The sequence below is a fragment of the Pantherophis guttatus genome, chromosome 1 (genome assembly GCF_059756535.1).
Source record: "Pantherophis guttatus breed Tessera chromosome 1, ASM5975653v1, whole genome shotgun sequence".
NCBI classification, from domain to species: domain Eukaryota; kingdom Metazoa; phylum Chordata; class Lepidosauria; order Squamata; family Colubridae; genus Pantherophis; species Pantherophis guttatus.
This window is the reverse complement of record NC_142063.1, coordinates 71,298,540-71,312,406: the sequence shown is the minus strand read 5'-3', so window position 1 is coordinate 71,312,406 and position 13,867 is coordinate 71,298,540. Positions and strand designations below refer to the sequence as shown.

The following is a 13,867-nucleotide window of genomic DNA, read 5'->3' as shown; positions in this document are numbered from 1 at the left end:
AATGGGTATATGAGGGTGGAGAAAATGGATAGTAGGAAAAAAGATTAACTCAGCCTTCCTATCAACCATTTCTCCATTTTGTCTAACAATTGTCATGGTCTTCTGCATTTGACACTCAGGCCTGGCCTGGAAAAAGAAGTTTCATTCCTACGTGAAAGAGCAAAGAAACACTATTCTTAGTATTCTTAGAAGTTAGAGAGGCTACAACTCAAGATAGACCTGTGCAAAAGACACGAGGTCTTCACCTCTATCAGGCTGTCAGACTAAATCCTTTGACCTCTTTGCTTTCCTTGGATAGGGCTTGCAAAATTGCAAGCAAATTTTGTCATATATCTCTTATCATTTTTTAAACTTTCCTACTTGACCCATGAGAAAGAAGAAGAGGTATGTTTTTTTAAAAAAATAGACAAACTATTCTTAAGCCTTTAAGTCATTCCACACATTCTAAGAAACCTTTGGTGATCAGGCTATGACAAATGTTTGAGTTTTAATTATTAAATTTGGGGTTGGGAGTAGCAATAGTGGGAAAACCAGCTTACTCTTCCCACTCCTCTCTTTTACTAAGTTCAATGTGGTTTACTGGCTACCTTTTATTCTTCCCTTCCCCAGGTAGAATTTACTTCTCAATCGCCTTTCTATTCAAAGATTTCAACTTTTCATTTCAATGTATTCTTTACACACTAACATATTGCTTCAATTTCCACTTGTAAATCTCTCTCTTTTGTTCATTTCCTGTCTCCAGAACATTTCATCTTCCCATTCTCATATACTACGCTACACATTGCTTTCAGTGGTTCTCTTTTAATAGTGCTACTCTGCAGCTGAAGAATTCAGAGATAAAAATGTTGGTAGGAACGCCTGGATTTCTTAGGATGCTCAGCTTTTCTTCTTCCGTGGAGGTTATGATGCCATGACAGTAGTCCACACTTTGGCCTCTCTATTTTAGTAGTGGGGAGTGGTTTTGTGTATAAGCTGCTTCTGTATTTTAATCAATACAGAAACAGATGCAGGACTATATTGAGGTAAGGAATGAGACACAGATAAGCTGCCAGTTTTGCACCATTTGACTCACTTTGTTCAGTTGAGAGGACTGCTCTTCAACAGACAAGTTGTAGCATTGCAAGAAAGTATCAGTGAGGACAATTGCAGGATGCTTTGAACTGGTTTGTGAGAGTTTGGGGACTGAAAACAGAGAGCTCTATGACCATTTCATTGACACCGAGTTGTCTTCATTCCTCTTAGATCTTATGTATCCTCTGTTGCATGTGCACATCTGTTTCCTTCTCTTGAATCTGGGCAGATCCATTGATTTGTATATTTTTACACCTTGCATATAACAGTTCTTCTGATGACATAACTTAGAGAAAGGAATTTTAGAAAAGCAGAAGATCTGCAGGCCAGAAAGAACCTTAAGTAGAAAAATCCATGCTTTACATTTTCTGCTATTTGTTTTTCTTCTAAAAACAATTGCAAAAGGGAAAACAGGCATCTGAGCAGTGGCCTCAGCCCAGAGGATATGCCTCTCCATACAGTAGTCCTGCTCCTAATAGCCAATTCCCCAAACTGCGGTTAGTCAAAATTGTTTCACTTATAATTGAGAAGTTATGTTGAACATCTTTTTCACCCATACCTTAAATCATAGCCCCACTGGAAAATTACACAGGGATATCCAATGGTGGGTACTATTCCAAAATTTCATACAACAGTGAACAATGCCTTATTATTTTGTGGCACTTGCCCCACCATACTACCTTCTGCATTTTCAATTTTGTAATGAATTTTATGCACTTTAAGCATCATATAGAGTTTTTTCACAAAAACAAGAAAGATCCCGGGGTACCACAAGCAAACATGCAATGAATTGTAGGAAGTTCCCCTGATGGAGCACTGCATTTGTGCCAGTCAAAAATAGATAACATGTTGGGGTAAAAATCTACACCTGGTGTTTAATATTTAGAACAGTCTAAGGAGACCGAGAAAGAAGGAGCTTCAAGAATTCAAACAAATTCTTAAAACAATATGCAATGAAGAGTGACAGCGACCATGTGAGCTTGGCAATGTATTTTTGATGATTACATTTTATGAGCCAATTAGTGATTAAAATGCTAGAATAAGACTGGAGAAACATTTATTTGCTCTTTCTGAGCCCAACCCATTCCAGGTGGTGGTGGTTGTAGAAATAAATTGGAAAGGAGAGAGCTAACAATACCATCTTCTGCTCCTGGCAGAAAGATGAGATAGTAATCTAATAAATAAGTCATGTTAGGGATTATGAGATCATATAAGGGTGATTGATGTAATTAAAGTGACATGACTAAAAATTATACAATTTTGAACTGTTAGCTGGAAAAGGATATTTGTTAACACACACACAAAAAAACCCTTTCTGGGCTATAATTCTCTGCTCAAAGTCTAGTTACCTAGCTAGCAAACAGCTACTAACCTTTCTAGTCTAAGAAATGAAACACAAATCTGAATCAAATTTGAACATGGTGAAGTGATTTAGGGTTTGGGAATAATGAGGCTCTAGTTGTCTGGTGCTGGAAGCCACAGAGATGATTGTGGAGAAATTATTCTGAGATGGTTTTAGTCATCTTGGGGAGTCTGTTTCCTGATTTGCTAAATCTCAACTGACTGACATTTTGTAACCCCAGAAACTCCCTGAGTGACTTTGGACCAATCATAATCTCTTAGACCACCAAGATTATCTACAGATTTGTTTCTTGGGGAAAAGAAATCCCCTTTGCTTTGAAGCTGCCTTTATGTGAAAAGTCAATAGTTTCTCTCAGCTGTAGATAGCTAACACACTTAGCTATGTTTAATTTAACTTTGATTTAATCAATTAACCCAACTTCCACAGTACAATGAAATCTAAACTGATCAGATAGCATTCACAACACTATAAACATAGTTTATTAGTGAATATAGACACAGTCCTTTTTAAGTGTGTTTTCAGTATAAACTTAAAGCACATAAACCCTGTTACTAGCCAGGATTGGATAAAAGGCAATGCCTAGGACCTCTTTCCACCAAAATATTATTCTCTTTTGCCATATGCTCCCTATTTCCATTTCCAGTTGCAAATATCCTATAACAATAAGGCACCCTAAGAACAAGAATTTGAAGTTCCACTCTGCAGTTCTTATCAATTCCCATAATTCCCAGCCAACATAACCACAGTGGCATGCAGTAGATAGATCCAGGAATCAGTTCTCCTCTAACTAACTAAAAATGGAAATAGTAATGTCCTTATAGTTGAGTTTGACTCTTGCTGGCATTAGGGACATGTTTTTACGTATACCTATTTTGGAAAGCAGTAAGGAAGTAGTGTGCTACTTTATCACTGGTGTATCTTTTAACTTTAACAATAAAAGTGATCTACCTATGGTAAGACAAGCATTTTGGGGGAAAATAGGCTATTGAATATATTATGTTATTCAGGGGCATTTGTGGAATTATTTTACTGTTTTGTATGGAAGGCAATGAATGTCACTATCCTGATAAATGTCCATACATTCCTAATAAATTCAGAATAGTTTTGACATCTGCTTACTCTTGCTATACTGATACCTTAGACCTGGTCTGTCAAACTCACAGCCTGCAGGCCGGATACATCACATGCTGGCCACACCCAGTTTAGCAAAGGGGGGGAAAGTCATGATGACCCAAGTTTGACACCTCTGCCTTAGACTGACTAGTTACATGAATTTAATTTTTTGGCCCTTGATAATACAGCTCCTGTTTTTAGGATTATGACTTATAAAACAGCAATTGCGAAGGCATTTAATCTCCTTAAGAATTTTTCAAGCAACGGGTTTAGATATGATAGTTTCCATTGATATATGAAGCTTACTATTTTATAAAAAAAATTCGGGCTAAAAATTATTCAATGTATAAGTGACTGGCATTAACCAGTTCACACATCATTAGATGTACCATCTTGAAAACATTTTTTTAATATAACTAAGTTAAACATATGAGGAGCTCACTGTTTTCTCATTTTTTTTAAAAAAAATGCAGTTTTCCTTTTAAAAATTGCAGGTTTATCTGATACTACTGCTGTGTCTGAAAGATTAGGAGGATTATGGAAATTTAGACTATCATGTTGCATTATTGATATAATCCACCACAAATGAACAGAAGACATTAGCTTGGATATTCAATTGTCACCTACAATTAGAAGGTGCTCAATGGAGAATTTCCATTGCAGAAAGGGGGAGGTCATTTCCATCAACCCCATCCCTTGTACTGAAGCTCTGCTGAAACAATTCCAAGTCCAGAATGTGTCCCAAAGATTTTCAGGTAGAGCAGAAAGAAGAATTGAGCAAAGCTCTTTCCTTAAGTCCAATTCCTGCTGATTTGAGCATTCTGTGTGCAAAATGCTACTTATAAGAGGCCTACATCAGCAGCCAGGAACTCAGCACTGTAGCTATTGATTACTTTACAAGAAGATGATTCCTCATCATTATCACAGTAGCAGAGAAAAAGCAGAGCTATTGCAATACTAGAAGCTCCTGGTTATATTAGGAAGATCAATAGACAGTTTTGGACCTGTTCCTGCCAGCACTCACCACCAACTTGATCCTGTGAGGACTGCTCACAACCAGTCTTTGTAAAATACCTATCCCATGGTGTAGCATTTAAATCCCATCTGCTGGCTCACTATGAAGAGGGGAAAGGATATTACATATCTGAAGGAAAAAAAGAACAGACTTTTCAAAGGCTTGTTAGCATCTAAGTTTAAGCTAATCCATTTATATTAAATAAGAAAGTAAGTTGTTTCATATGTATCTAGTTATGTACAATTCTACTGCAAAACTTAGAAATCAAATACTTACCTCACTATAGACTTCACCCTACTTCATTACAATTTTTTTCTTCAATATCACCACAGTTCTACCTTCTTCGCTACTCTGAACATCAATATAATCTGATCAAATATCAAGAGGGCATGTCATTTGGTATCTGAAGGAATCCCACAAAAACTAATTGTTTGTTTAGAGATTTTTAGAGGATAAAGTACTATTAGATGCTATTAGTCTCTGTTTCAAGTGTTAACTCTAGTTTGTCTTTGAGAATTGTGGATTGGCCTGAATAACTGAATACAATTTACAGATCTATAAATACTATACAATCTCTTAAAATGGAGGAATGGATGGCCATTCTGCTGAATTCCCTGGCGTCACTTCTAGTCCAGCAAAGTCAAGCCTCCTTCAAATCAAGCTAAACATCTGGTGGCTTTACAGGCACATCCATACGCTCATCTTGACAAGTGTATGGAAGTCATCTATGCTTGTCTTCTTCCAGGACGTTTTGCTTAGTCTTCCCAGTCTAACCTAGGTTTCCTATTCACATACTTTTTAATGCTGCTCCTGCTTAGTTTTCAAATCAGCCAAGCTCAGGGAGCTTGTTAATGACCATAAAGGAAAGATCCAGGGACAAAAAGATTTAGTGTGGAAAGGCAGAGCACATCACACCAGAGATGTACACTGGAGCAAAAATAGAACAGCTCGCTTTGAGAGCTGTCTCATAGCTCACCACACCAGCAGGCCCTGCTCAAAAGATTCTTCAGGATCAGCTATTTAGAAAACACCTTCCTTGACCCAGACAGCAGAAAGCTTAAAAGTTTCAATAGGGGTCCCAAATTTGTATCACCATCCAGTGAGTTAATTCTGGGTCATCCTTTGTGGAAAGGATGTCACATAAGTAGTTTCAATTCCAAATCTGATATGCATGCTGTACTCCCTATCCTTAGTTCCAATAGTGCAAGTGGAACTGAATCTAGGTCATGTTCTGAATTACATATTCCATAAAATAAAAGCTTTTTTTTTTGGCCTGGAAACAGTTGGGATTGGTCAGTCACCTGGTGGCTCATAAGGATTTTTTTTTTTTAATCTTGCACAGGCAGCAAGAGTATGTGATGCATTTACTGTTATGATCATTTTTGGGGGGTTGCATAGAAAACATTTTCTTTCAGAGGAAGAAACTCCTAATCATTATCCCCATCTCAATCTTTTCTGGCAGTGAAATGTTTTTATGACAAATTGTAACATTTTGGTACATGGTTTATATAATACTAATTTTTAGAGGACCCTTCTAGGTGAAGAGCTCTTGTTCTACATTTTAGAGAGTTGGACGTACTCTCAGGGCCGGATTTTCCTATAGGCTAACTAGGCTTCAGCCTAGGGCCTCAAGATCAAGAGGGGCCTACATTCAAATTGTTAGCAAAATTAAAATTACACTTTCACTATAGGTGAAAGGGCCTCATAAGTGGAATAGCCTAGGGCCTCTTTTCATCTAAATCCGGCCCTGCGTACTCTTCTCTAGATTATTTCATTCCATTCACTCCACTTCCCTTTTTCTTTTTTTTCCTAATGACACCCTGAATATTTTGTGGCTATTAAATGTTAATGTCGTGCAATGTTTGGATTTGATCTCCAAGATATACTTCAGACTATAGAGGGGTGTGAACAAGAATATGCCAAGTCTGCTTTTATTTTAAAACAGTTCCTCAACCTCAGCATCTTTAAGACATGTGGACTTCAATTCTCAGAATTCCCCAACCAGAGGAACTCTGGGAGCTTGTGTCCAGATACCTCAAAGTTGCTGAGGTTAAAAAATACTGCTTTAAAACGTTGATCCAGGGTAAAAGAGACAGCTGCTTTGAATTGCAGACAGGCACAATGTTTACACTCCCATATACTCCAAAATGTGTTTTAGAGATCAGATCACAGCTGAAGCACTACACAATCCTTGCAGCTGAAAGGTATATATATATTTAAATCTTAAGCATCTCTAAGGGCATCAAATGAAAGAACTACGTTCAAAGGAGGATTCCTTCTGTAAAACAAGGTGTCCGTGGCAGAATAGTGAAGCAGCAAAACTAGTTATGCGCTGTTTGTCTATCTGATGTGCGTCGGGTGGGCAGTACAGGACCGGGAAAATTCCCAGAGTAAAAAACAAAAACAAAAAACTTTGTGTTTTCTGCCAGGTACCAGGACAGAAGAGGGAAACAAATAAATGAAGAGAAAAAATGGAGAATGTGCAAATAAAAATATTTTTAAAAAAACCTTGCATACCGTGTCCTAATAGAAACGTTCATAACCTAGGACGTATCATCAGGCAGCACACAGATTCACTGCCTAGTCAGCTTAAGGACTGAGGCATCCCTTCCTCCACCTTCCAACATTTGAGCTCCTGACAAGGAAGCACCTTTTATCAATATAAATGAGGGGCTCTGATCTTTCCATTAAAAAGGATCATCTTTGATTCCCCCCCCTCCAGATCCATGTACACAGTATTATAGACAAAAGTCTTAACCTGAAAACCACCAGGGGGCTACTTACAGTCTCCTCGTTAGGATAAATAGCTAATTCTCTGTTTCACCTTGTTGGCCCTGAAACTACTAGCTGCTAGCAAGCTACTTGCTCTTTGTTCATGAAGTCTTCTGAGAAAGAATTGTATTCATGCATCAGCCTGACACCATATGGGAACAAAGTAGGTCACTGCAACCTCCAGAGAAGCACACCATTATGTCTCATAAACAAACACTATGGGTTATATAGACCCATTGCCAAAAGTAGCTAACAGGAAGGAAATCTGTCTTAGCTTATTCTACCAATTTGCAATACAGGGAAATTAAGGGTAGGAATATTTCTCTGAACAGCTGGAATCTAATGTAATAGTATGAAGTGCTCTTAAAAATAAAATAATCTCTGCAACTTTATAATATCAGCAATGGAAAATGCAAAGATTTTACCCATTGATGGTAAAAGCTGTCATTAGATATTATACCTCTACATGGGGCATTTCAATGTTTACTTCTCAAGCAAAAAATTAATAGAACACATTTGAAATTGAAAATCAAATGACTAGGCAGAATAACTAGCTATAACACAAAAGTTATAGATACTGTATCTGCGCCCATTTTTGTTTTCATGACATCCTCAACCAAGTTTATCCTAGAAGAAAATTTCTGCAGGGCTCAGAAATTTATGATTGGTTTGCCACAGGCTTTCCACCCAGACAGGTTCACGTGCCACAAAGCATTCAGTTAATTGACAAGCTGACTAACCTTTTGAAAATGTGCAACCAAGCAAAAAAGAAAAGAAAAAAAAAAACCAAGGATATAGATGCAAAAATGCAGAATGTCTGACTGGATATAAAAAAAACATTTCCCATAAACACACAGGTACCTTTAAAGTGCTAATATAATGCCCTTTTTGACCTTGTTTCTCTTAACACAAGTAGTATTGTGATTGCACGACTTGTGAAACTGCTTAGCATATAAAAGAGGGTAAATTCATACTTAAAATAAATGAATCTATGCCTCTGGACTACAGTGTCATCTCTTACTGGGAAATGGAAAAAGTTTCAAATGTATCTTTTATGACAATGTTTACCAACCTCAGCAATTTTAGGATGTATGGACTTTGACTCTCAGGATCCTGGGAATTGAAGAGCACAGATATTAAAAGTTGTTGAGGTTGAGAAACACTGCTTTGTGATGACAGTCTCACCTGTACCTACCTACCCCAGTAACTTTTTGAAACTGAAAGATTATCCAAACACTTAATGATCCCTTTTTTGAAACAGCCTTATCTTGTTGCTTATCATACATCATTTTGGTTATACCCTCCTTTCCAACTTTTCCAAAATAGATTATACTGATATATTTGAAGTAAAATATGTGACTAGCTTTCAGAATCGAGAAATTACAGTCTGAGAAATCTAATGCAGCCTTTGTATAATACACCATGGAATGTAAGAGCCTGATTCAATCAGTTCAGTCAGACTTAAGCATGGTTGGCTGAATAAGCTACATCATTGTTCAGTTACAATGCTAAGCCATAAACTCATAAACTCTAAAAATATGTAGACCCAAATTTCCACAGGTTTCAGCAACATCAACACTAGCAGAAGAATTCTCAGAATTGGAATCCAAACATCTGGAAAGCATCCAAATTAGGGAAGAACTGGCATAAAGTAAGGTTTACAAATCATAATGACTAGTCTGACAGAACAGGTTATGTTGCATTAATAGCAACAGCACTTAGATTTATATACTGCTTCATAGTGCTTTACAGAACTGTCTAAGCACTTTACAAATGTCAGCATATTGTCCCCAATAATCTGGATCCTCATTTTACCAACCTCGGAAGGATGGAAGGCCGAGCCGATCTTGAGCCGGTCAGGATTGAACTCCTGGCTGTGGGCAAAGTTAGTCTGCAGTACTGCCTTCTAACCACTGTGCCACCAGGGCTCTTCTTATGGTTTGTTTGGTTTCAGCTTTCAACACAGAATGCATTACCCTCTTGAGGAACAGAAAGGGAATATATAGTACATTCCCTTTATATAGTATATATAAATATGTAGTATAGTAGTGAATTATTATCTCTGGTCCTGTGATCTTAAACATGCTTCCTTCAGAAGGCAATATTTTACATGCACCAGAAGTTAATTTCTAGCTTGTGTAGACTAAGCTTGCCTAACTTATTACAGATATATTTGTAACCATGCTACTTAAAATCTTGATCAAAACACCTCCAGTAACAAAACACTATTGAACTGGCATGCACACATGATCTTTCTTGCAGATTTCCCCAATGTAATGTGCTCCAAATTTTATATTTCTCTGGGTCCACAAGCTATTGTAATTATCCAGTATAGTGTCAAAACTATATAAATTTTATAGTTAAATAAATAAGACTTAAGCTACACATTATGTAAATTACATTTAAAAAACAAATTTACAAAATCTACTTTTAGTTTGCTTCTAAAACTCAGCACTATTCGATGTGAGTTTGAGAGAACTCATTTTTTGCTTCTGTGACTAATTTCCATATGGCCAAATGACTCTTTAGCGTCTGATGTTTGCATCTGTAGTTTTTCCGTAGAAGATAATTGTGTCTTCTGGATTATATCAGGGTTTAATCCAGGTCAGGGTGCCAGACAGCTATTTTTCTTCAACATAAAAAGGCCAATTTAAAAAGTCCTTAAGTCTTCTTTTATACACCCTACAGGTAGGAACCGTTTCAGTCTCCCTGAAAATTGGGTTCAATAATATTAGGATTGCAACTTTCAAAAGTTCAGATAACATGACTTTCCTAGAACTGGAAAGCAGAACTGGGAAAGGCTTTGGGTTATGCAAGGCCAGGGATGTGAAATTTCTTATTCTCCTGTTGATGTTGGACTAACTCCCAGAGAAGATGGATGATAGATTAGGCAGTGGAATCATACTGATTGAAAGAGATTATTTAGACCAATAAGATCAATTTCCTGCTCAAAGAGCAAAAGAATGGGTTACATGAGCAGAAGTCTACTTTAAATCAGCTGTTTTTGTATGTCCTGTTCTCTTTTGCTACAAAGTGAAAGCAATAGGGAAAATTTTAAAAATACTTTCATAAAAAGCATTTAAGCAACCAAGTAAGTAATAATTTATCAATTGGGAAAAAAAACAAAAATAATTAGAGAAGGAAGTTTTATTTGCAAACTGGAGGACAGCATTGTAAACAATGAGGACCTTCAAAAATTATATACAGCAATTGCAATTTCACAAGTTTTTCTTTTTAAAAAAGGTGGACAAATAAATATTTACAGAAAAGTGTACAGGATATGTCTTGGAAGTCAATTGTATGTGAACACAAAAGCTCTTCAACATGGATGCACATTTTTTAACTTAATGGAATATTTATATAAAATGGCAGCATAATTGTAATTTATGGGTTGTGATTGATGTACTTTGTAGGAGTCTTTTTCCTCTCCTAACAGGATTTTCATTATTTTTAGTATGCAGTATCCTGGGACATTGACTTCTCATATTGGATTCCATGACTAGAATGTATGTAGTGCTTCTTCTGGGCTGATTCTGCATTGCCCTAATATCCAGCATCCCTGAGAGACAACAGGATATGCACAATTTATAGCACCACTGCCATGCAACTTTAATTTACTTAACTGTGGATTCACATTCTTGAACTCCTGAAAAATCCTAAAAGAATTGTATAGTGATTGTGCAGCAGCGAACTGAAGATTGCTCCCAGAAATTCAGAGAATAGATGTCACATTTACACCCCAAAAGAATATATGACATTAAGTATTTAATTTAATAGTCTAATGTGAGGAATGAGGGTCTGTTATACCTGAATGTCTGTTATTGGCTAATAGGATTTGATGCCTATATAAAAGGGAGTTGTGCATGCATACAGTGACGACTGAGGTTTTAGAAAAGCATATAATTTTTTTTACCTGTATTTTATGGCAAACAGATTTTATCCAAGGATTACTGTACTTAACTACACACCAGATTAAACACTTCTATGCACACTTATTAGGGTATAAATCATTCTAAAACTCTGCAAAATCTGCTTCCAGGCAAGCACACATACAATTCCTTTGCACCATCCAGTTCCAAGGTATTGCTGGTCCACACACACAATGGATTATTTTACATTATCTGGCATAATTAATTTAGAGGGAAACTTTATCCAGATAACTTCTTCCAGGATCACTTATTGCTCCATTATTTACATGCACCTCCAAGCAAAATGATTAGAATAAACCTATTCTCACGTTACTTTTTAATAGGAAGTCTCCTGCAGAATTTCTGACACATACTTTATAAGCACCAATTGTCCATGGATCATACCTTGGTCCTAAAAAAAAACTTTAGTAGAGAACAGCTATGGTCTGTGACTACATCCCATTTTATAATTTCTAAAAAAAGAAAAGAAAATTAATCTTCTAAATGTCCCCAAATGTTCTTTCAAATGCTTCATATAATACTATTAGAGGTATAGGCTTTTCTCCAAATATACTATTCCAGTAATTAAATATTGAGTTGTTCATGTTTTGTTGATTTATTTCACAAGGAGCTGTTAGCATGAGGTGAAAATGTTACAAAAAACAGCATTTTTCCCTTAAAAACACCTAGCTTCAGTAGCATTATTGCTAATGTCTACATTTTTATTATTCTGTGGTTTAAACACCTGCCCAGAAGTCAGCATTTGCTTTTCAAAATATTTTGTTTAGACTAGGGTTTTTGTCTAATTTAGTACAGCTAAGTAGAAAACATTAGCAGACATTCAAAAAATAATCCAGAATAATTTAAACTTACCACATCCACTTTGAAAAATGAAAACCCCAGCATGGTCTATGAATGGCATATTTAAAGTATAAGAGAGAGCAAAGTTTATCTTTATTTTCATAACTTTAAAAAACTATCCTGCAAGTAAACAGCCTTTATCTTGCATTAAGAGTTTTGCAAAAGTCCTACCTTTACAAAAAAAGCCTTTAAATGCTGAAGTAAAATCCATTTAAAACAAAAATACTGTGCAATGTCAGCACTACTTTTCTCTCTTAAATATTGAAATAAATAAAATAACTTGTTCTAGTTTATGTCAAGTTTTTTTTTCATTAGTTTTTTTGTTTTTGTTTTCAGTCATTTCTGCTGCTGAACAGTTCCAGTTTGACCTGGACTTAGATATACACGCATACACACACACACAAACTCGCACAACACTTTAAAGATATTTTTCTTTTTAAAAAAAATGTAAGTTTTTTTTTGTATTGCACAAGCTTAGGGAACCCCCAAAACTTCTCTGAGCAAGTGCCAGCAGGCATTCCACAGTCCAAACTCTCGTGTGGGAACAAGACACAGGTGAGACAGGATCGGGCAATGTGAGAAAGATCAGAGCATTTTGAACACTCTTAGTTGGTTGGTTTCTTCCATAGATTCCATGAAGGATTCAGATTCCAAGTAAGCACAGGGGTGTTATCTGTAGAAGAAAAGCAAAGAAAGAAAGAAAAAAGCTCAAAGATATTTCAAACACCAAGCGGACTTTCTTTTTTTTAAAAATAGCAATAACTGGTATAACAAGAAATCGCATCTCCAAGTTTGGATGAGCCAAAACACACTAAGTCTTTCTTTGGAACATGCTTTGTGTCAGTGCATCATCTCACAGCTCTGGAGTAATAGAAACAACTTTTTTATATCTTGTTTTTTCTATGTGATTCACTTTTCTTCTTTATACTGTAACTGCTATTCTAATAGCAAATCCTTCATAAAAGTTATTGCATTACATTCTGATTAAATTATATTTCCATTGATATATAATTTTATGGTACTACTCCCAAAAAAAAGTGGTGTTATTAGCTAGTTTTAGAAAATATACTTTTCCCAAAAGATTTCCACAATTTTGGCTACTACTGTACAATGATCCTACATTAGTAAGAGCAGAATCATGGCAATATCCTCTATGCATTTGTCCAGGCTTCACTTGCAGAATCCCTCCCCAGTGTGTTATTTAATGTACCCCTATTACTCTAAACTAGTTATACATATACATGAATTTAGCTAGTACATATGTCACAATAACACTCAGGGTGAAGAAAATCTACTGGAATTCTGGCTTCTGCCGAACTTTTTAAAAGATATAAGTTCTCTCTACTATATATAACATGTCATCACCTTCCAGAAGTATGGATGAAATCCAGGACCATATACTTCACTACAACAAGAACTGACACTGTAAATTCATGATACAGTAGTTTAAAGCTAAGTAGAATTATGTGACAAGTCTAAGAATAGTAGACCATATAAGGGAATGATAGCTGCCTGCTTTTAATGCTGGAACTGAATAAAAAAGTTTCAGTTTATTCTTCACCTAAACTATCTGCTACGGGATTAAGTTGACATACCAATCCTTCAGCTTCTGAGCTACTAAAAATAGTGACAGTGATAACTCTTACAAAAATGCACCACTATAATCACCAACCTCTTTAGGACTTGATAAATTTTCAGAAGGATTTATTATATGAATGTTCATACTATGCCTGAATCAAATTCAGAAGTTTTACAAATTAACTC

General features: G+C 36.1%; 1 protein-coding gene across 11 annotated transcripts in view; it reads right to left on the bottom strand.

The window, feature by feature from the left end:
• DPF3 (double PHD fingers 3) overlaps nt 1-13,867 on the bottom strand; it is a 238,132-nt gene that overhangs the window by 15,624 nt on the left and 208,641 nt on the right. For 5 of the 11 annotated variants that reach the window (XR_015731348.1, XR_015731346.1, XR_015731350.1 and 2 more), the window contains 2 exons: nt 11,648-12,776; nt 6,357-9,313 (listed from right to left, as the gene is read on the bottom strand). The exons of 4 other annotated variants lie outside the window; for them this stretch is intronic. Coding sequence is in view for 1 of the 7 variants with exons in the window: in XM_060687505.2 (XP_060543488.2) it covers nt 12,709-12,776 (68 nt within the window). In the remaining 6 variants the exon portion in view is untranslated. Of the gene's footprint in view, nt 1-4,571; nt 4,692-6,356; nt 9,314-10,466; nt 12,777-13,867 lie in introns of those variants that run through there. 2 more of the 11 variants (XR_015731345.1, XM_060687505.2) reach the window with 2 other exon arrangements.